At 39.4% G+C, this 21,263-nt stretch overlaps 2 protein-coding genes across 3 annotated transcripts in view; both read left to right on the top strand.

Annotated features, from left to right (window-relative positions):
- The window catches only part of LOC135946172 (agrin-like), a 31,597-nt gene extending 11,952 nt beyond the window's left edge, over nucleotides 1–19,645 (top strand). The window contains exons 2-27 of one of the 2 annotated variants that reach the window (XM_065494252.1): nucleotides 11,465–11,719; nucleotides 11,778–12,017; nucleotides 12,175–12,353; nucleotides 12,510–12,762; nucleotides 12,822–13,037; nucleotides 13,218–13,318; nucleotides 13,369–13,483; nucleotides 13,544–13,756; nucleotides 13,953–14,105; nucleotides 14,157–14,279; nucleotides 14,336–14,473; nucleotides 14,521–14,664; nucleotides 14,720–14,856; nucleotides 14,906–15,020; nucleotides 15,453–15,734; nucleotides 15,796–15,942; nucleotides 16,151–16,328; nucleotides 16,387–16,614; nucleotides 16,672–17,039; nucleotides 17,281–17,530; nucleotides 17,584–17,748; nucleotides 17,808–18,061; nucleotides 18,112–18,193; nucleotides 18,360–18,549; nucleotides 18,606–18,753; nucleotides 18,932–19,645. In XM_065494252.1, coding sequence (XP_065350324.1) covers nucleotides 11,465–11,719; nucleotides 11,778–12,017; nucleotides 12,175–12,353; nucleotides 12,510–12,762; nucleotides 12,822–13,037; nucleotides 13,218–13,318; nucleotides 13,369–13,483; nucleotides 13,544–13,756; nucleotides 13,953–14,105; nucleotides 14,157–14,279; nucleotides 14,336–14,473; nucleotides 14,521–14,664; nucleotides 14,720–14,856; nucleotides 14,906–15,020; nucleotides 15,453–15,734; nucleotides 15,796–15,942; nucleotides 16,151–16,328; nucleotides 16,387–16,614; nucleotides 16,672–17,039; nucleotides 17,281–17,530; nucleotides 17,584–17,748; nucleotides 17,808–18,061; nucleotides 18,112–18,193; nucleotides 18,360–18,549; nucleotides 18,606–18,753; nucleotides 18,932–19,080 — 4,823 coding nt within the window. In that variant the 3' untranslated portion in view covers nucleotides 19,081–19,645. Of the gene's footprint in view, nucleotides 1–11,464; nucleotides 11,720–11,777; nucleotides 12,018–12,174; nucleotides 12,354–12,509; nucleotides 12,763–12,821; nucleotides 13,038–13,217; nucleotides 13,319–13,368; nucleotides 13,484–13,543; nucleotides 13,757–13,952; nucleotides 14,106–14,156; nucleotides 14,280–14,335; nucleotides 14,474–14,520; nucleotides 14,665–14,719; nucleotides 14,857–14,905; nucleotides 15,021–15,452; nucleotides 15,735–15,795; nucleotides 15,943–16,150; nucleotides 16,329–16,386; nucleotides 16,615–16,671; nucleotides 17,040–17,280; nucleotides 17,531–17,583; nucleotides 17,749–17,807; nucleotides 18,062–18,111; nucleotides 18,279–18,359; nucleotides 18,550–18,605; nucleotides 18,754–18,931 lie in introns of those variants that run through there. The other variant, XR_010575494.1, reaches the window with a different exon arrangement.
- Nucleotides 19,646–19,903: 258 nt separating this feature from the next.
- On the top strand, nucleotides 19,904–20,888 carry BCAS2 (BCAS2 pre-mRNA processing factor). The gene is made up of 3 exons (XM_065492882.1): nucleotides 19,904–20,053; nucleotides 20,111–20,301; nucleotides 20,359–20,888. Exons 2-3 carry the CDS (start codon nucleotides 20,116–20,118, stop codon nucleotides 20,809–20,811), a joined length of 639 nt encoding a protein of 212 aa, XP_065348954.1. The 5' UTR covers nucleotides 19,904–20,053; nucleotides 20,111–20,115; the 3' UTR covers nucleotides 20,812–20,888.
- Nucleotides 20,889–21,263: the final 375 nt, after the last annotated feature.

Raw genomic sequence — 21,263 nt, 5'->3', positions numbered from 1 at the left:
TAGGGAACACGCTGCCGCCCCACGGGAGTGCGGCACGCGGTCCAGAAAGGCCAAATCCGGCAAGCACCAAGAGTGCTAACCGGCGTAGCGCACTAGCACAAGTCCCGAACCCTAGACCGGGCCGTGCGTTACATCTGAATTGAATTTTTCCGCAAACTGGCCATAAAATGCTCATCTTTTATTCAGCCAATAAAATCAATAACTTTTTAGCACGCCTACAATTCTCGCTTGACCATAAAATTTGTGTGTGAGGTCCTTTATATTCTCTCCCGGATCAAAAAGCGCAGGCAGTAAATAATGATTTGCGTCAAGTGATGGAATTCGCGCGCCCTGCTCTATCACGAAGTTTTTGAAAAACATTCCTTGTGATCTAGATTTTAAAAATTCAGTAAAGGATAATATTTTACAAATCAGGTCCACTCAACTGTTGCACAACCTTATTTCTACTTTATTGGTGCACAGTGCTGAATTTAATATAAAATTTTAAATTAAAGCTAAAATTAACCAATTTTAGGGAACAATTTCGAATACCTGGATTATCTTGTACGTCAATTTGCTAAAAATCAAAACGTAATTTTTTAAAAGGGTGGAAACGTAATATTAGCCTGAAGATTTGTCAGTTGCAATCGGTAGCTAAAAATATAGAAAACGTTTATTCTTGCAGATATTTATCCCATTAATGAAATTCCCTTTCATGTTATGTTTGATTACATAAATAAAATTTACTGTACATTACATGCGAATACTCAAAAAAATTATTACAATTTTCTTGTTCCTAGTAGGCAATTACATGATTACACGAGAAATGCGATGGGCAAAAACCTTGTTAAGCGTGTAGTAATCGGCACTTGTCGAAATGATGAAAAGCCGCCGTTAAAATTTGCCTCCTCTCGCGGCCGAAATCACGTTCTTCAGAGGCGTGTAATTTCTGCCCGATAATTTGTCATAATTGCATTTCAAAGCGGCGCACGAGTGAAAATTACCGCCAGCCAATCTGGCCGCGCGATCTCAATGGAGAGGAATTTTGTAATTACAAATAAACACTCCCAATTACACACGCCGCCGTCTCGAGCTTTTATCACTTGGTCGGTGGGATTAAAATATAAAAAATCGCCGGCTCGCGGCACTCTAGCTTGATGAGGAAATAATTTATGCAAATCGCATACGAAGACGGGCGCTTCTCGTTTTTCAGCAGCTATAAAAGCGTGTGAGGGACGTGCGCAAGTTGATCCATTTAATTTTGACGCGCTCAGCGAACTTTCTCAATCAATTAAATCCAGTTTTTGTGGCAAAGGGGTTTGACGTGATTTAGCTACAATTTTATTATAGAGACACATTAATCATACCTTTAAAGGAGCGGCAGTGCATGTGTCAAGTTAATTTTGGTCTGAATAAAGAGAGAAATGTTTTGGTTTTGATGTAGCACATAATGTCATGGGAATGCAAATAATTAATTTGCCGCAATTTCAAAATCTCTATTTTTTTCATGGCTAAAGTATCGGTTCTTAGTTAAATTTTTAATTCACATTTCATACGAATCAGTTGTATTATTTTACGAATATCACGGAATTATTCAAAATTTGAAATCGTTTTAAACGGAAGAGCATAGATATTCACTGGATTAAATGTTTACATCGCAAATAAATAAATAATTTTTTCACTGTTCCAACCACATTTTTTCACGCCAAGTAAATTTTTGTTCGATTTACAAAACAAGTACTACTGACTGTCAAATAAATTTCAGCCTTGCTTTGCAGAATAAATTAGGTTTAAGTCATTAAATAAGAAAGGGACAAGAAACCGCTCGCCCTTCAGTGTGGCACTGTTCTTTGGCTCGCGTGAAGGAAATAAATTGCCAGCGCACAGTGGTTGTAACAAGTTAATTTGCTTAATGAGCGTCCGCACAAGAAGCTGCTTTTGATTAGGCTTTTTAACTGAAACGGAAATTTGCATAAAGCGCGCGGCGGTGAGAGCAAAAAGATGCTTTTAGCAGGGTTTATCCCGCATTTCATTCTCATTTAAATGAGCAGGCAAAACGTCTCAATTTGCATTGGATTCTAATCAGCTCATTTAAATACTTTTGAACTCGCATTATTTAATCCTTTTTAGCCGGTGTACATTTGAAGGGGCCGAACTTTTACAATTTCGCGGTGACAAATTATTCGTGCAAAGCATTATATCGCATGCAATTACAAGAGAGAAGAGGTGTGGACTTTTGGAAGCAATTGGGGTTCATGTTTCTGTCTCCATAATTTTTCGCCATAGCGCGCTGCCCGGGCCGCCTTGTTTTATTTATTCTTTATTCGCGCCTAGGAGCCGCGCAATAAATTACAACGAGTCTCTGCTCTGTTCCGAAAGGTTCATTTGCGAAATTTATCGCCGCCCTAGCTAATAATGTCGAAATTATGTAATCAACCGTGGCCAGAAGAAAAACATTAGCGGTCTTTTGTTGGGAAATTGGCTTTGGTGGAAAAATGACCGACGCAGTCCCAAGCCAGGGGCGAGCGAATCACGGTCTGAGCCTTATTGTAAATACGAGGGCCTCTTTGTGGGTGACAATGGGTGTGTGCTGTGCAGTGCGTGATGATTGTGTGCAAATTATTTTCTGTCCTAAGAGAAAATAGATCAAAGATGCCGAAAATTTGCGTGGTTTTGTAGACAGGAAGAACAGTAAAACTCTTGTCTAAGATTTTGTTTTTGTTTGTGAAAACACAGTGTTCTAAGTACGTTCCTTCATTTGCTGCATGTCAATCAAGGAGCGCAGAATTAAATTATTTGACGTAATATTGAATCATTTTGTGGCTTTAGTTTCAGTAATTTCCAACTGCTCGAACAATTGAAAAGAACAAGCTTAAAAATCAGCCATTAAAATTTTACATACGAACGCTGTTTGCATAAATTAATTTCATATGAAAAATAAGTCAATTGGCTAATTGATAGTTTAGGCGTGCTTACAAATGATTAATTTATAAATTCTTATTAAATTATCGTTATCCTACGATTTCTCGGAAAATCGGGTCTCCTTTTATCGCTGATATTGAGTTTCGTTTTATGAAATTTCCACACAGTAAAAACAGTAAACTGTCACTTCTATGAATCATCCGCTTTTTGTCCAAACTCATCTTCGTAAAAAAATCAGGGATAATTTTCCCTTCAGAAATTTGTATCTGCCTGGTGCCGTAGGAGTGTTTGAAAAATTATTCTCATTTTACAAGTGTTACCACAAGTCGTGGCACGTTCTTTGTCAAAGTATCAAGTTTAAGAATATCGGTCAAATTTCCATTGTGCGTGAAGCAGACTGTGTGCACACGAGCTGGGCGATCTCCGCGTGTCTAGGAATTCGAGGCTCTTCGCAAATATTTGACCGCGCAAGAGGCTGGAGAGAAAAGAAGTAGAAGGAGAGGCGCTTCAGTAAACAAATCTGCACGCCTCAGGCTAATTCTCATCTTTATCGACTTTTAATGACTTGCCTATTTATTTATCCGCTAATGGAACAGAAAGGCGGCCAGACGATTGCCCCACGCGATATATAGACTGAATTCTTGGAATGTGTCCCTTGAGATATAAAAAGCGCTGAAAAGGCAGATTATTTATTCGTCTTTGGTCCGGAAACGAGTTTGGCTGTGGAATTTCACGCATTGTTTTCTCCTTTGAACTGATGACGCCGCCCCGAGGAAAACACCTCGTGTCAAAACGGTCGAAATTGCTTGAGGAAAATAATGCGCACCTAAATTATTTCATAATCCGCCTCCGCCTGTCGCTTGATCGTGATTTATTTTACGCTCGTCGCGCGTGTGAACATGCGTGAAAAATTCCTCATTTTACCGCCTTTTTAGAAATGGTCATTCCAACTAGCTTATATTTTAGGAATCGAGGAGGAAAATCACAGATTTGGAATCTTTAATGGCATATTAATGCCTAAAAATAGGAAATCTGTTGAATAATTTCGTGAAATTATGTTTTTTTTTTCATTTCCTTTGACCCCAACCATGTCCAGAATCTATCTAGAAACAATATTGTCAAACATTGCTTGGCATCTAAAGAATAATAAAATTTAAGATGGTAAAAATTTTAAATTAATCGAATTATTTTTCAACCCAATTTCTGATAACTTTGTAATTAATCAATTAATCTCCTGCTGAGCATCTTAGGAGAACCAGCTGATAAATCTTTGGAATTTGCTGGACTTGTAAGATTTTTAATCAAATCTGTTTCTTTAAAAAAGTGCAAAATCATTTGTTTTTATTAATAAGAGCAGTTAGAAAACCTCTTGTTGGAAGCAATCTAGCATTTTTGGCGTTGTGGGAAAAGTACAGATTAAATTTCTCGAGGGCCCCAATTAATGCGTTCCGTGTTTAAATGCGGAGTAGCGTTTTTCTTTCTGCGTCGCCTCATTTGTTTGCGCGTGGCCTGCGAGCAGGAAAATACGTTTTTCTCGCCCACACGCACATGGAGCTGAGCACAGCGCGTCGCTTTCGGGTCCCAAATGGCCCAAAAGGCCCCGAAATTCCCGTCCAAATTCAACACCTGCCTTTTCCTTTCGTCAGGGAGCAAACACACACCTTCAGCCGGCGAAAATCGATCGGCTATGGACGCGAAAAAGCGCGATTTGGAGGACAGGTGTCGCTTTTATGAGAGAAATGAAGCAAAAGTTGTACCTGTTGCACCGCCGCGGGAGCCGAGCGAGAAAAGGCGCCGCCTTTCGACCTTTTTCTCTCGCTTATATTATTATTTCTGTGTGTGTGTGTGTCTGCGTCTGCCTCGCGCGTGAGCAGCCGCGAGAGATGAGCCTGCTGAAAAATGACCACTTTCTGGACTTCCAATTGCGCCTCATTAATAATTCTGAAGGCAAATAGGGTAATTTCGAGGCGGACGCGCGCAGAATTGCTCACTGTTGTGCGCGGAGGCGATTGTTTGCGCTTTTGGAGTGCTGCGTGGATTTATGGATATCGCAAGAAAAACATTGGGTGAAGTGCAACATTAGGGATAATTACAGACGCCTCTCTGCGCATAACCTTGACAAATCGCAATTTTTCTCACGCCTTTTTAACAAAATCTCCGCGTCAAACTTTATTAAAAACTTATACTATTTGTGTTTTAAACACTCGTGCTCATAAATAAAGCGTTAAATGTGCATAAAATTTTTCATGATCTTTTCTTAACTAATTTAAGTGCTAATATTTTTAACAAATTGACAATAATTTCAACCAAATATATTTCTAAATACTTTTACAAAGTTTTTTCGTAGAAATAAATAACTCTGAAATCAACAAGGATGAAATCTTTTTCATTCCCTTCAAAGAGAATTTCGTGTTTGTTTAATAATATCTGTTTAGGTATGTTCCTTACATGTTTAGAATTAAATGGGCCCAAAAAAAAATAAACATAACTCTTCCTACCATTATATTTTGTTTGTATTACATCAATAAAAATGAATTGCAAAGCTTTAACTTGTTGGTCAAACAGGCTTGTGATATTAAGAAGGTTGATAGCTATATTATTTCTGAGTTTTCCACTTGGTCTTAAGTCATAATCATAGAACGAGCTCGAATACTGCCATTTTAGGCCATTTGAACCATTCATAAAATCATTTGAAACTGTTTAAGCAGTCTAAATAAATAAACAAGTAAATGAACGTGAAACGTCCCATTTTTTACTGAATTATTACCAAAAGTTGACTTATGGGTGGAAATTTGCATCACAAAATATTTTTGGTCGGGTTTCCATGCTTAAATATTTTACTTTTTCCACGTCCAAAATCAGTTTTAGACAAGGTTTATAGTTAACTTTATTTTAAATCTTACCATTTTTTATTTTTGCTTCTATTGCGATAAATTTTAAGATGATAGAAATATCCAGTAAAAATACTTAACTTCCAAAAACACCGTCCAAAATTCAAAGTCCTGTTCACCTATCAACTAACTATAGTCATTATTCATTATTCAAATAATACTATAGTATTTGCCTTGTCCCATGTATTTAAATTTCATTGTTGTGTTTGTGTCTACCGTCTTGCTTAAATTTCCCATTCGAAGTGAGGACTGTTGAGGTGCATATAAATTCCCTCCCAAGCGTTCAACAAACGTGCGTACAACAATAATTCCACGAACAAATCGTCCCCTTTGGAGAAGAGAATACGCCATCGATTAGCCGCCGCGAGGGCTGAAGTTGTCAGACGATCAGCGGGAGACAATTTTTTGTTGTCGGCCTGCACCGACAAGAATAAGGCTGCTCTTTTTGTCTTCCAAGACCCCCGTAATAAAGGGACCAGATGAGATGGGCGTGACCCTGTTCTCCTGGCTGCGGAACATTTTTTCTGATGCATCCGTCAAAGATGATAATTTCGGTACCTGCCTGCGTGTCGCCGCCTGATTATTTTAGCCTTATGTTTCCACTTGGAAGAAGGAGAGAGAATAATCGTAAAAAGTAAGGCACACACCCTGTCGAGGGTCGATCTGAAAAATAGAAAATAACGCTGCCGGTCCAACTCTTAAATCACGTGGTGGTTTTTGGTGACAAAACAGAGCTTTCTTTACAAAAAGGTGCCACCCACACGCCTTTTTCCTATTTTATTATTGTCTCCATCGAATAATTCTCGGGCTAATGAGGCACGAAAACGCCCTAAAAATTCTGCCTAGGAATCCAAATGAAAAAAGAATTTGGTGGGCGCAGGAGAAATTTTCATTTTCAGGCGATAAATTCCGAGACGAAAGTTTGATTACAGTAATTCCGAATGCAAATTCTGGAACCGTGTCAGCTCCTGATTCGGTTGTCCTTTTTAGGAAACTGGTCGCGCGCACCAGAGCCGTCGGGAGATTCAAGAGATAAAAGCGCGCGCACGTAAAATTGTCACCTACTGCGATCTTTGCGACGCTAATTATGCCTTAAATCTTTCTAATCTGATATGGCTCGTGTTTTGGCGCCTGAAACAGAGTGGAAGTGGGGCTAACTAATTGGCTTGTTTTTGCACTTGCTTGTTAATTGACAATTTTCGCTCAGCGAGGCGTGAAAAAATTGAGACTTTGGCTATTACCATTTAAATTCTCTCTTGAGATTTGTTAAAAATTACTGTTCCAAATAATAAGGAAATAATTTTCCTCGCAAGTAATTTTAACTAGGTTTCTTTCTGACTTTTCATTCGATAATAATATAGATGTTCATATTTTTAGTATGATTTCAATAGAGAGCATCAAATAATTATTTCATATATGTATTTATTACTTTTTCATGAGAAAAAAATCAAAAATTAATTGTTTGGTTTTTTAATATAAATAAAATACTGGTTGACATATTTTTCAATTTGTCACACCTGTTTCTATATCAGCCATGGTTTTATTTAGACAGCATCATGGTGATTTTATTGATATTATTTAATTCAAAAATATTCTTATAACAATAATTAGTGACCAGAATGGTGTGATTCGTCAAGGGCCTGTCGGAACATTAAATAAAATTGTCGGTCATACAAGAAGTCTTTAAATGAATTTGATACAGTCTCTCTTACCAAAATTTCTCACGTATAATTTTCAAATCGCCCAAATAGCCGAATAATTACTTTCCGACACGTGTTTCTTCTTTTTGGACACGCGTGCGGTGCGGTGGGATCGAATTATTAAAACATTCCGTAAAGGGAGACCCACCCTCCTCGTTTCTTCACACCAATTTATAAAAGTGCTCTCGTTGAGTCGGAGATTTATTATCTGATCACTCCGTTTGCCGCTTTGGCAGAAGCAATATAATTTTTACTTTAACTCTTCTCGGCCGTCGACAAAAGTAATAATTGGATCTGGCGCGTAAAAAGAGATTGAGACCTATACCAAGCCACCTGCTCATTTCCGTTTAATTAATGAGGGCGTCGAAAATAAATTTCAACCGATTTGCTCACCAGCTTGAGTGGGAATTTTCCAATTAAAATTAGACTGGACACCTTCATAAGATAAGCCAAACTCGGCTCGGGATAATTTATTGTCCATTGTTCTACAGTGCAATCCGCTTCAAATCAATCAAAGTGTTTTGAAATTCGAATTTCGGTGGTCCGAGTATACCAGCCAAGATGGTGTCAAACAAAGCAAATTCGTGTACTGTGGCTTAAGTGAGAAGCAATATTAAATGCATAATTTATTCCACCTGCTGCCAGTGAGCCAGCGCAGAGCAAAGGTTTTACGACTGGAATTTGTTTCAATAAAGCCCTGGCACGGAGTAAAACCTCTCGATCCTTTTTCCTACCTGTCTAAATTGTAACAAGGGCGGCTCCTCCTGTTCTCCCAAACAAGATTATTTTACCGTCAGCCGGAATTTTTTCTCTCCTGTCATACATGTGAACGTTGGGCAATATGTGTCGCGGGGTCGTTGATTCTAATTCTAAACTCTTTTTACGATCGGAATTCATTGAACAGTTAACCTCCAGTTAGGTAAAAATAAAAAAAAAACTCTGAAGTTTTGTTGCACGAAAGGTATGTGTAAAATACGAATGAAACCGATTTGAATCCTCTTTAAAAATCAAATGAAATATTGCAAGTCAAAATATGTATGCCTCATTTCATTATTTAAAAAGAACATTAAATAAAATAAATCCTTCAAAAATCTATTTCAAAATAAGTTTTTCAATTAGTAAAACATATATTATATCTTCTTGGCTGTACAGAAACAGAGACGCTTCAATTTTGTATTAAATTTTGTATTGAATCATTTCCATACTGCAAGCTATTATTATTTACAGCCCTTGAAAATCTTAAATTACCGTTAAAAACTTTTGATTTAATTATTGGTTGACCAAGAGAACTTTTATGATAATCATTTTAATCTTTTCCTGAAAAAATGCAGCATAATTACCCGTTCGAACGTAATTTACATAGTCTCGGTGCGTTTAGAATCTAATTTACGTAAATCCATTGTTTGTTTACTCACGCTTTTATCCGGATCGTCTCGATTTTCCGTTCATAGACCAAATTACGAGCTTGACATTCACGAGCGTGTAATTTGTGATGCTCAGGTCGTAGACAATTAGAAGCGCGGCGCCTCCCGCCCTCTTTGAAAGGTTTAATGATGGGGTTTTCTCGATAATGACACCCTGGTGCAAATGCTGCAGCACACACAAAAGGTCTCTCGGCGCGTTGTTTATCTTTCAATTTTCAGTGGGTGGCTAGCTGCTCTTTTATTTTGTAATAATATCAGCAGCCATTAATCTGATCGGCCCCGGCCAGCCCAACGAAAAAGCCTCTCGCCGCGCCGCTTTGATAATATAATAATGCTCCTCGGCCCTCTCTTTATCCCGGCAAACGCACTTTGTGGGACGATGGCTTGATTTATTGTACTTCTTAATTCGAATATCGGCAACTCCCACTTTTGATCAGCACAAAAGTGTGGATTATTACAATGGGCACAGGCAGCTGCTTCTCCTTGCAACTCTTGCCTTTTACGAAGATCCGATCAAGCAAGCCACACATGTAATTTTCACAAGCATAAGCATAACGTTCGGTATGTAATATCTGATAGTTTTAATGATTCACCACATCATAGTAAATTTGGAGCAATCAATTACTTATAATTTATTACAAAAATGATTATTCTGATGTTTAAATGTACACAAAAAATTATTTCAATAAATGTTTATTTCAAAAGAGATTTTTTTTAATTTCCAATAGGAATTTTTTTTATAAATAATTATGGTACTGAATTTTGAAAAAGCTATTATTTTATTTGAAAAATAAAGTTGGATGCGGTCGAGTTGGTGGTCATGCACGTTTTGAAATAGAAAGATATCATTCCTAAATTTCCAAATGCACAACTGATGCAACCCCGGTTTACCCAATTTAAATATTTGTGTATATAGCTACTGCCTTTTTGTATTTTTCCAATATTAGTACCATACTAAAAAAATCACAATTCTTTATCTTCTTTTACTCACACTGATTTCATTCATTTTAAACGCTCCATTAAACACAAGCTCAGTTTTTCTCTGGCCTAATGAGCCCCTAATCGCAAAATCCCCCTTCCCGTCCAAATTTGCATCCCCTGCCCATTCTTCCTCTTGCAAAACCCAAATTGAGACACACGACATTCGTTTCCAAGGCATTCCCCTCAATTAAATAATTAATGCGTTATGGCAGACAAGGGAGGCTCGAGGCATATACATATTCAGCAACCGCAGAGTAATTTATTCGCACAAAAACGACGACGGGGCGAAATAATTTTGTAGCACGACAAATTCAGCTTCCTTTGCTGCCCCATTGTTCCGACAAAGCAAACACCTGCTCGATAAATTTCAATGACTGGCTGGCGCAGCACAAACTCAAAACCGCAACCACCAACCGCGCTCACAAGGGAGGAATACGGGTGCAAGCGTGCCATTATCATTGTAAGTAATCAAGAAAAACGACCATTCTCGCGCTGGAAGTGCGATTAAATCCGCAATTTCAGTGACAATTTTTCGAAGCATTTTTGTTTAGCACTTTTTATTTGCGTTTAACGTTTTCTATTTTTTTTCTAAGGATATAAATTCAAAACAAATAAAATGAGATAAAAATGTAACAATTCTGGCTGGGTGACTCATTGTCAGTCATTAAGATACTAAAATTGTATACTTGTATATGCCGTAAACTAAAATTTAGAGGCTTTCCCCCCCCCCCCCCTCAAAGTATTGACAAATTTTTGTACATAACTAATAATTCTAATAAAAGTAATTTATAAATAATTTTTGATTGGTTTCGATTTTTAAGTACATCAGAACTATAACGTTTAATATGTAATTAGTTAATTTATTCCATTTTAGAGTTTCGTATTTGGATTTTGGAGCTTAAATTAATGCTCGAGAGTAATTAATTTTAACCTTCCGTGAGTCTGACAAACGGGTAGCTATATATATTTTAATTTTCTCCCCAGCTCTGCCATGCATTTTGTAGTGCTCTTTTGAAAACGTTTTGTTGACAGTGAGCGGCTAATGAAATTTTAATTTAGCTAGTGAGGCAAAATACAAACGGGGCGGAGTTTTGAAAAGCTGCTGCGCCCTCATGGGTGTAATCTGGATGGCTGCTCGCGAGCTCTCTTTCAGTCAGTGTACCCTTCACTGCCGAGCTAAAAGCTCTGTCGCACAACTTGTCAAACCAGCAAGCTCAATTTTTATTGAAAGACATTTCCTTATTTCCGTAAACGGTATTTATTTTTTCAAACATGATGCCTGGCAAATGGTCTCCGGGAAATTGCTCAGGGCATGTTCCTCCTTTTGACTTGGCTTCTGTGGATCAAAGCGCTGAAAACGCTGGAATTGTTCAAAGGACAATTATTGTCGAGCTCCCCGGGCAGAGAAATTGCAGCCAAAGTGTGCTGCACTCTTTGACGGTCGCGCTCTGCGTACTTTTACTCGTCAGCGGAACAATCATTTACATAAATTGTAACTAAAATTAAAAATTAGCTGTGCACAAAAATATTTATTCATTTAATCAATCAATTCTTTATTTTGTTGCAGATTTGAATTACAAGCCGCGTTCTTATCTACATCGAGGTGAAATGTGCGGAGGTGTTTACTGCTCGTTCGGATCAAAGTGCGTGAAGGACAAGGACGGCGAAATGAACTGCCAGTGTCCAGAGCAGTGCGCCGCCGTCGGACTGGACAGGCCTGTTTGCGGGTCGGACGGACGCTCCTACGTCAGCGAGTGCGTGCTCAAGATGACCGCCTGCAGACGGCAGGAACAAATCAAAGTTGTCCACCAGAGAGAGTGCGGTAAGCGAATATCGAGACACAATTCAAAAACAGATATTTATTATTTTCAAATTTTTAGAGCTGCCTGATCCTTGTCATCGAAAAGTATGTCCTATTGGTGCAAAGTGCATAGCCTCAGCCGATGGTCGCTCTGCACATTGCGAGTGCCCGGCTGAGTGCACTGAATCTCCAGGCGAAATGTCGGGCTTCAGGGCCGTTTGTGGGTCAGATGGCGCGGACTACGCAAACCTGTGTGAGCTGAGAAGAAATGCTTGCAATCGGGATTTGGATATCAGCGTCAAGTATTACGGAAAATGCGGTATGTGCAGAACATGGTTACAATAGCATGTTTGGCTCTTTAACACGCATTTGCGCCTGTTGACGAACAGAGTAGGCAACCTGCATGACACGTTTCTTTTATAATTTTACCTATCGTTTCACCGAAATCCGTGTTGCTAATCAAATTTTTGATTCAGATCCGTGCTCCAATATTATCTGTCCTGCGCCGGAAGAATGCCAGTTAGACGAAGATCGGAACCCTGAGTGCCGGTGCGGAGAGATATGTCCACTAGAGTTGTCTCCAATTTGTGCTTCAGATGGCAAAACCTACATAAATGAATGCTCTCTGCGACAGGAAGCGTGCAGAACTCAAAAAGTAATTAATTTCTTAAAATCATTGATCAAAACTTCTCCGCAATAAAAACACGTTCAAAAAAGTATAATTGAATTCAATCAAAATGAATTTATTTTAAATTGCTAGGTATTTCAAGGAGCACATCGTTCTATTTTTCTATAATTGTACAATTTTAAGGATCTGCGCATCATTTACCGAGGCGAGTGCTCTAGCGGGGTGAACCCTTGCCAGGGTGTCCGGTGCGGTCCTGGCCAAGCGTGCTCGGTGAACAAGCAAGGAATCGCAGAGTGCACCTGTCCAAGCGATTGTGCGCCTGTTTTCAGGCCCGTCTGCGGCGAGGACGGCCAGACGTACGAGTCTGAGTGCCATTTGCTGAGAGAAACTTGTCTCAAAGGCAAAAAATTGGCGATTGCCCACAAAGGGCTGTGCGGTGAGCTCTCCAAACGATTTCATTCATCTTCTATTTTGCTGAAAGTGCTGATTGTGCAGGAACTGGTGGTCCTTGCTCTAAGCACGTGTGTCCCTTCGGCGGACACTGTGTGGAGAAGGCCGATGGACAGGCCCACTGCGAGTGTCCAACGTGTTCAGCTGAGTTTTCGCCTGTCTGCGGATCTGATGGTCTCTCGTACGACAACGAGTGCAAATTACGCCAGGAGAGTTGCTTGAGGCAGCGGCACACTGCAATTCTTTATGAGGGACTTTGTGGTATGAAAATTAGAATTACTAACAAGCTAAGCTTTCCAAAATTTTTTTAATTTATTAAGTTTGATTTATTTCTATTCACTCAGTTCATAATAATAGTAAAAAGATATAAGCATTTCCCGATTAAATTAGATCATCTGAATTAAAAATTTTTGAATACAGAAACGTTTAATTCTTTTACAGATGGTTGCAAATCAAAGAAGTGCGATTTTTACTCAATGTGTGAAAGCGACCAGAACGGAGATGCCAAGTGCGTTTGTCCTCAGCAGAGTTGCATGTCAAATGTAAGTAAAAATCCTTTAACGAATAACGCATTATTTATTATTATTTCTAGATAACCACCCCTATCTGCGGAAGTGATGGGATAACATACTTCTCAGAGTGCGAGCTGCGAATTTATGCGTGCAAAATGCAGAAAATGGTAACAATTGCGCACCCTGGCGTTTGTGGTAAGCTGAATTTTCGTACGTACCAAAATTAAAAACATATAAGTCTTTTATTATTTCCAGATGCGTGCAACAACAAGAAGTGCCGATTTGGCTCCGTATGCAGAGACGGGGCGTGTGTTTGCCCTGAAGAGTGCCAGTCGAGCAGCCCTGAGCCTGTGTGTGCCTCAGATGGTCTCACTTACGGCAGCGAGTGCGAAATGATCAGAGCTGGATGTGCTGGGTCACAAGAACTTCAAATTGACTTCTTTGGAGAATGCGAAGAGAAAACTATAGGTGCGTGTTTCTGTCTATCCTTAATGAGAAAGACGAGGCAAAACAAATCTTAAAAAAATGTTTCCATCATATTCAAATAGTCATTTAAAATGCTTAAAATCAACAGCAAGTTTTTTCTTAAGAAATTATATTAAAAATTAGATATAAATTTATTGAATGTTTTCTTCAAAATTTTTAAATTTCTTTTGTTCGCCAGGATTGTATGGAAGTGCATGCAATGGTGCCCCTCCATTGCTAGATCCGGTATCAGGTGTGGAAATAAACTGTGGAGACGGCCCTGACAGACGGGACTGTCCCTTAGGAAGCTACTGCCATCACACTTCAAAATATGCCAAATGCTGCAGGAAAAGTGAGATTTACTTGAATAAAAAATCAATTGAATCACTTTACTTGCGAATAGGTATTATAAAATTCAGGAAAAATTGCAATGAGTCGTGGTTTGGCTGCTGTCCTGATGGAGAAACTATGGCACAAGGCCCAGACAATGCTGGATGTCCAACTATGTGTGATTGTAACAAATTAGGTTTGTTCCACTTATATTTTTCTGGAAATGGAGGTTTGATTTAATTTTATTTGCAGGCTCCTATTCACAAAAATGCGACGAAAAAACAGGTAACTGCGACTGCCGACCTGGTGTCATGGGCGACAAGTGTGATCGTTGCGAGCCTGGATTTTGGGGCTTGCACAAACTCTCTGAAGGATACATGGGCTGCATTTGTAAGAAAAATTTTCTCGCCTGGAACGGTTCTAATTGATTTTTTCAGCATGCCAATGCTCGGCGTTGGGGTCAGTAAGACAAGATTGTGAGCAAATGACGGGAAACTGCGTCTGCAAGCCAGGTGTTTCAGGCCAAAAGTGCACTGAATGCGGACCTGGACTGATTTTGGGCTCTAAAGGATGCGTTAAATGTTAACAAAATCACGTTTGGTAAATTAGTAGCTAATATTTTATATCTGTTTTCAGTGAGAAAAAGGAAAAGGAAGCCTTTGAAATGCAAGCAGATGGTTTGCCGCCATGGGGCAGTGTGCGAAAGGAAAGGCACTGAACCTGAGTGTGTTTGCAAGATTACATGTTCAGAGAAAACGCCGACAAGCTCACAGGTATGAATTATCTATCACACAGGATAAAATAAAAATATGTATTGTATAGACTGTCTGTGGTTCTGATGGAAGGATCTATGCGACTGAATGCCATATGAAACAATACGCGTGCAAAATCCAAATGAATATAGAAGTTCAAAGTATTGCGATGTGCAGGAAAACAGGTATGAATAATATTTTATTTCTATCGCTTAAGGGAGCTCTTTGGATTCGATGTTTTAGTTTTTGGCAAAAGCATAAATTTTTGTAATATCTAGCGAGTTATGATATATCACCAGGGGTAAATCTTTAATTAGTTAAGGAGCTCCACATGGGAAATTATTCAAAATTGGATCTTAAAGCCAGTTTTTATTCGATCGTTATGATATTTTAACGGTAGACAAGACGAGTGGGTCATTTTTTTAATTTCCGGAAAGGAATAATTATTTTTGCGCTAGAAATTTATTTTACAAACAAGATCATTGTTAGCATTCAAAATTATTCCCAAATGTTTTAAGCAATAAATAATATTGAAATTAAACATCTCTTGCGTTGTAAGGTATAATTATTTTAGCGTCTGAATCTCAGAAAATATATAGTATTCAAATTTTTGGCAGTGACTGAGGCGCCTACGCATAGGTGGACAAGCAACCCTGCTGCTCCAGTTGTCAAGTCCACTCGTCACCTGTCACCGCAAGAGCACGTGGAGGGCAGCTCAGTGTGGTGGCGGCACTCAGCCCTGCTAAAAGCTACCCCTTCCGTGGTGCTGGCGCGCTCGCTGCTCGGCGACTCCTGCTCTCGCAATGCGGATTGCTCTGTCATGCACACTCGCTGCTTCAAAGGCACTTGTGTTTGCAGGGACGGACTTGTTGAGGCGCCGGACCACCAGGGCTGCTTAGGTTGGTGGAAAAAAAATTTAGGAGAGTGACCATTTTGCTCGAACCACAAATATTTTCGCAGCAAACAACTCTCGGAGGAGAAAGGGTTGTGCCTCTCAGCCGTGCATGAATGGTGGCACTTGTGTTGATCTGGATGAAGGAGTTTTCGAGTGTCTTTGTGGAAGTGACTGGACTGGAATCCACTGCCAAGAAGCTGCTGCTAAGAAAGGTGCGTAAAAATCCGCTTGAAAAAATATTACGATGCATTGATTAAATTATCAAAATTTGGTTAAAAGCTATAATTTGGAAAATAAATTAATAAAATTAATTTGCCTTGATTTTGGATAGCACGTTGTAATTTCCGCTCTAGCTTCTTAATTTAGATGTCCCTGGATTTTTCCCATCAAATCGTAACCAAATCTCCAAATTTGTTTTAGATTATGAGGTTGCTTCTTTTGACGGGCACTCGTTTGTCCAGTTGAAGAGACTTAAGGCGTACAACAAAATCAGTATTGAGATGGAATTCAAAACTTACACCAACGACACAATTTTACTGTACAACCAACAAAATGCTGATGGTTCAGGCGACTTTATATCTCTTGCTGTGGTGAATGGGTATGATATTTTTTTTAAACAATAGTAGAAAATAAATTAAAAACATTTTTTGCGGCAGATTTGTGGAGTTTAGGTATAATTTGGGAAGTGGTCCAGTCGTCATAACTTCCCATGAAAAGGTACAACTACGAAAATTCCATCACTTAGTGGCGAGAAGATACCAGAGAGATGGTGTTCTTCGTTTGGACAATACCGTCGACGTGGCTGGCCAATCACCTGGAATTCTGAAATCTTTGGATCTCGTAGAGGACGCCTTTGTTGGATCCGTTCCTACTGACGAAAAAAGGTTTTACATCTGTTTATTTTTTTTTAATAAATTCAAATTAAATTTATCACTTGTAAGGGTTTTTGAAAACATTGGCACGCGTCAAGGCTTAATGGGCTGCATTCGAATGCTGAAAATCGGCCGCAAAGTTGTCGAGTTGCACGCCGGCAGAGATCCCCTCGTCGAGCGCACCCTGGGGGTGAGGGAATGCAGCACAGACAATCCCTGCTCGACCCTGCCCTGCCTCAACGGTGGCACTTGCTTCTCCGACAACGCCGTCAGTTTCAAATGCGCTTGTTTGCCAGGCTTCTCTGGAGACACTTGCGAACTGAACATCATGCCTTGCGCTTCGTCGCCTTGTGACGCTGGGGCTACCTGTCTCGAACTGGACAATGGCTTTACTTGTCAGTGTCCGCCAGGAAAAACAGGAGTGCTTTGCAAGCAAGGTCAGTTTCTGTTCTACCCTAAATTTTCACATCCTGATATTAAGAGCTAATGTGTTTTATAATCCATTGAATTAGAGATTCATGAAAGATACTACTTAGTGAATAAAAATTAAATAAAATCATAGATACTGCTGCTTCTGACCCAAGGATATTTAATCTAAATTTTTTAATTAATTTATTTTATTTTAACACCAATTTGGGATTCTAACGTCTTTAGGAAATTAAAATGATTCATTTCCAGTTGTGGATGACAAAGGTCTTGACGTTTTCACGCCCAACTTTGAGGGAGACTCATATTTAGCTTTACCAAAGCTGGAAAACGTTGCCCGTTCCTTCTCGCTGGAGGTTTGGTTCTTTACGAGATCTCCTTCCGGCCTTCTGCTGTACAACGGCCAAATGGACGGAGGCCGAGGCGACTTTGTTTCGATCAACCTGGTCAACAGCCACGTCCAATTCAAATTCAACCTTGGAAGTGGCCACGCTAGCATTACGTTAGTACATATTATTATATAATCGAGAAACATTTTCAACATTTTTCAAACAGGTCTGAGCAAAGAGTCAGCTTGAACAAATGGCACAAGGTACTGGTGACGCGAATCGACAGGGAGGGAACCTTACAACTGGACGATCAGAGCCCTGTCAAAGGTTTCTCAGGTCCACCCTTGAATGAACTGAACCTTGAGCAGCCCCTCTATATCGGTGGTGTACCGTAAGTTTGAGGAAACATTTTAATAACAAATAAATATTTACTCTCAAATGTATATTCAGTTCAGCTGATGACGTGCACAAAAGTTCTGGCGTCACGGCCGGATTAGACGGGGCAATTCAACTCGTGGCAGTGAACGGTGGCGAGGTTGTCGAAAACTTTGCTAAGCACGCCGTGTCCAAGAAGCGGGTCACGCACTTCCAGGGGCCGCCATGCTTAAAGTCCGCTTGTAAAAACGGAGGGGTGTGCGAGCCCAAATTCAATAAATACAAGTGTAAATGCGTCAATGGATTTACAGGGCTTCATTGTGAATTTAGTAAGTCCGCAACCAATGCTTTTTTTATTTGAAATAACTATTTTTCACAGGAAATGGAGAAGAAACACTAAATAGGCCAGTCAAGTTCTCAGGGGAGACATTCCTTCGGTTTCCTAATAAGGGCCACAAAATGTGAGTTTGCTAAGATTCGTGGCTAGAAGCACTAACACGCGCTTTTCACAACAGAACTAACTGGAGGCACATTCTATGCAAAAGGGTACTAACAATTTTCATTAATGCTTTAACCTGATTTTAAGCCAAAATTCAATATTTTTTTTAACCAAATTTTCAAACACAGGCGCAAAGTTGAGAAATCCAATCGGTACGAGCTTAAAGTTCGAACGACAGACCCAGATGGACTTCTGCTTTGGACTAGTGAAGGAAAACCCGTGTCAAACAGCTACCTCGCCATTGCATTAGCCGATGGCTACCCTGAGCTCAGTTTTAATCTTGGAAAACAAAAGAGCATCCTCACAGTCCGCTCAAAGGTAGAGACTTCCACTTCCATCGAGCTGAGACAGTTAAAATAATTGTATTTTCACAGTCGTTTGTATCTGATGGAGAGTGGCACACAATTCTTGTGCACAGGAGGAAACGCCTAGCGCACATCATGGTCGATGGTTCCTCCCCAGACAAAGCGGTAGCTGAACAAGGCTCTATACTATTAAACAGCACTGGCTACCTTTGGATAGGCAAGTTTTTTTAAACTTTTTGTACTTAATCAAAGAGGATAACTAAAAAATCCATGAAAACATATATTATCTTAAAAAATTTCGTGCGCATAGGTAAAAAAATTGAAGTAGTTAATTTAACATTTTAGACTTTTATGTGTAATTTTTGCCCTCTGACAGTAAAATTTAAATATTTCAGGTGGAGCCTCGGGCTTGCCACCGGGTCTTCCAGCGCCGTACTACCTTGGTTTCAGGGGTTGCTTTGACAGTGTCACCGCAGAAAAGAGACCACTGGATCTGATCGGACACGTGGACGTAAATTCACTGCAGTTCTGTGATGCAAATTGACAGTTAAATTTTTTGACTGAGTGATCCAATTAATCAGAGAATATGGACTGGTTTTGTAAATATTTTGTCTACTGTGAGACTTAAATTAACATTATAAGAGCAATGTAGTGACGAGTTTTGTGAAATAATTAATTCTAGGTGCGTTGAGTGAGTGATATGGAATAGGTTGTACTGCAAATTCCTTTATTTTTAGTTGAAAAATAATATTGTTTGATATGTTTGTAAATATTTTTAAAGCACAATGCTTTATGAAGAATGACATGTTATAATTATTGTATCTTAAGAGTGTTCAAATAAACACTATTAATATTTGTATTAAATTATTTAAATTGTCCTGTTCACATTAAAATCAATATGGATTGTAGTATTCTGCGAAAATATAGTAAGTGCCAAAAATTCATAGCAATCGAATTGATATAATTATTGATGACGCGCAGCAAGTTTTACTATTTAGCTTTTAGCTCGATAAGAACCAGAACAAATCAAAAGTTAAGTGTCTTTTAGGTTTGCTGTGGCTGTAATGTGAGGCCTCTCTCTTTGTCTTAATGTGTCAAATAAAGAAATAAAATCAAAATAATATTTTTATTAACTCTCCTTCAAGTTACAAAATATCGTGTATATATATAAATATTATATGTGATTGACAAAGGGATCAATCCGATCAATCTATCAAATTAGTTAGAGTCAGAAGACCCACAAAAATTTCCAAAACTTCTATTGATTGAGAGCACGATGCGCACACTCTTGGCTAAAACTTAACTCGAGTTCCCGACGCGTTTAAAATTTGGTTCATCGATCACCCACGTTAGCGCTGCTGTAGCAAAACATGCACAGCCCATAGCCGAGCCCGCGTTTGGCTTTGATCGTTTGTTGTCACTGCTTATGGTTTTTCTAATTTCCTGATTAAAAATCGTTTTTGCATTGGACTACGAAAAACTTCAGCAAAGTGAAATTAAATTTGATAAAGGATCATGTAAGAACAATTATTTGATGGCAATTTGGTTCGAATCTAACATTTATTTTCGTTTAGAAACCATGGCAAACGAAGTTGTGGTCGACGCTCTGCCCTACATCGATCAGGGTTACGACGAGCCAGGAATCAGGGAGGCTGCCCTTGCGATGGTGGAGGAAGAGAACAAAAGGTACAGACCCACGAAGAACTACCTCGAGCACCTTCCGCAGCTGAACTTGAGCGCCTTCGAAACCGACACCATGAAAAAGGTATGCCATTCACATTTTTATTTTGAACGAAGAAAATCATTAATTGTTTCTTTTAAGGAATTCGAGAGATTGGCCCAAAAGCAGCCGATGGACCTGTTGAGCATGAAGAGGTACGAGCTTCCCACGCCTCCGTCTGGCAAAATGACGGACATCTCGGCGTGGAGCGAGTGCGTGGACAACTCGATGGCGCAGCTGCAGCACCAGGCGACTCGAATTTGCAACCTCGAGCTGATGCTGGAGCACAGTTGCGAGTCGTGGAAGAGCTACCTGGAAGTTCTGATCCAATTAGTGTTGAGCGCACAGAAACAGCTGCAGTCGCTGCGTAAGTCCATCCAGGAGGTTAACTGGCAGCGGAAGAACGAGCAGCTGCAGGCCGGCGACAACCTCAAGGCCCTCGAGACTAAGTGGGTCGGACTTGTGTCTAAAAACTACGAAATCGAGCAAGCGTGTGCGTTGTTAGAGAACACTCTGCGCTCTGAAGCAGCCGTTTCCGCTGAGAGTGGAGAGTAAAATTTAAGGATGCGGCTAACTATAAGCATTAAATGGATTTTTTATTGAATAAATGATTTGTGTATAGTGGTACCTGATTATATCTGACTATGCATTTTCTTCATTATCAATTCATATATATCCAAACATCTTGATGTTATGGTTATGAATTAGATTTAGTTAGCGTCCAGTCCCTTTTTTGTGACTTGGACAAAGAAACGTGGTTCGTCTTGACACGAACGGGATTTTCGCACTGGGGAGTCCATTTAAATTGAATATGGACGCTTAATGAGTTGCCACCATAACTAATGCTGTGACTTTACTGACTTTGAAAACTTCCAATTCGGGTGGAAGTATCAAATTTTTAACTGTTAGTAAATAGGAAGTAAAGTACGCGGGCTCTTTTCTTTTGACTTTTATATCCTGAGGATATAGACATGGCTTTCAAAGACTGAAAGCTCAACTTTGAGGTG

This window comes from Cloeon dipterum, chromosome X (genome assembly GCF_949628265.1).
Source record: "Cloeon dipterum chromosome X, ieCloDipt1.1, whole genome shotgun sequence".
NCBI lineage: Eukaryota > Metazoa > Arthropoda > Insecta > Ephemeroptera > Baetidae > Cloeon > Cloeon dipterum.
Note: the sequence above shows the minus strand (reverse complement) of the source record. Positions and strands in the feature narration are given on the sequence as shown.

Bases quoted from the DNA above. Each gene is read 5' to 3' on its own strand.
- BCAS2 (XM_065492882.1), top strand. From the start codon at position 20,116: ATGGCAAACGAAGTTGTGGTCGACGCTCTGCCCTACATCGATCAGGGT. The intron at 20,302-20,358 runs GTATGCCATTCA...GTTTCTTTTAAG, and splicing joins AAACCGACACCATGAAAAAG to GAATTCGAGAGATTGGCCCA.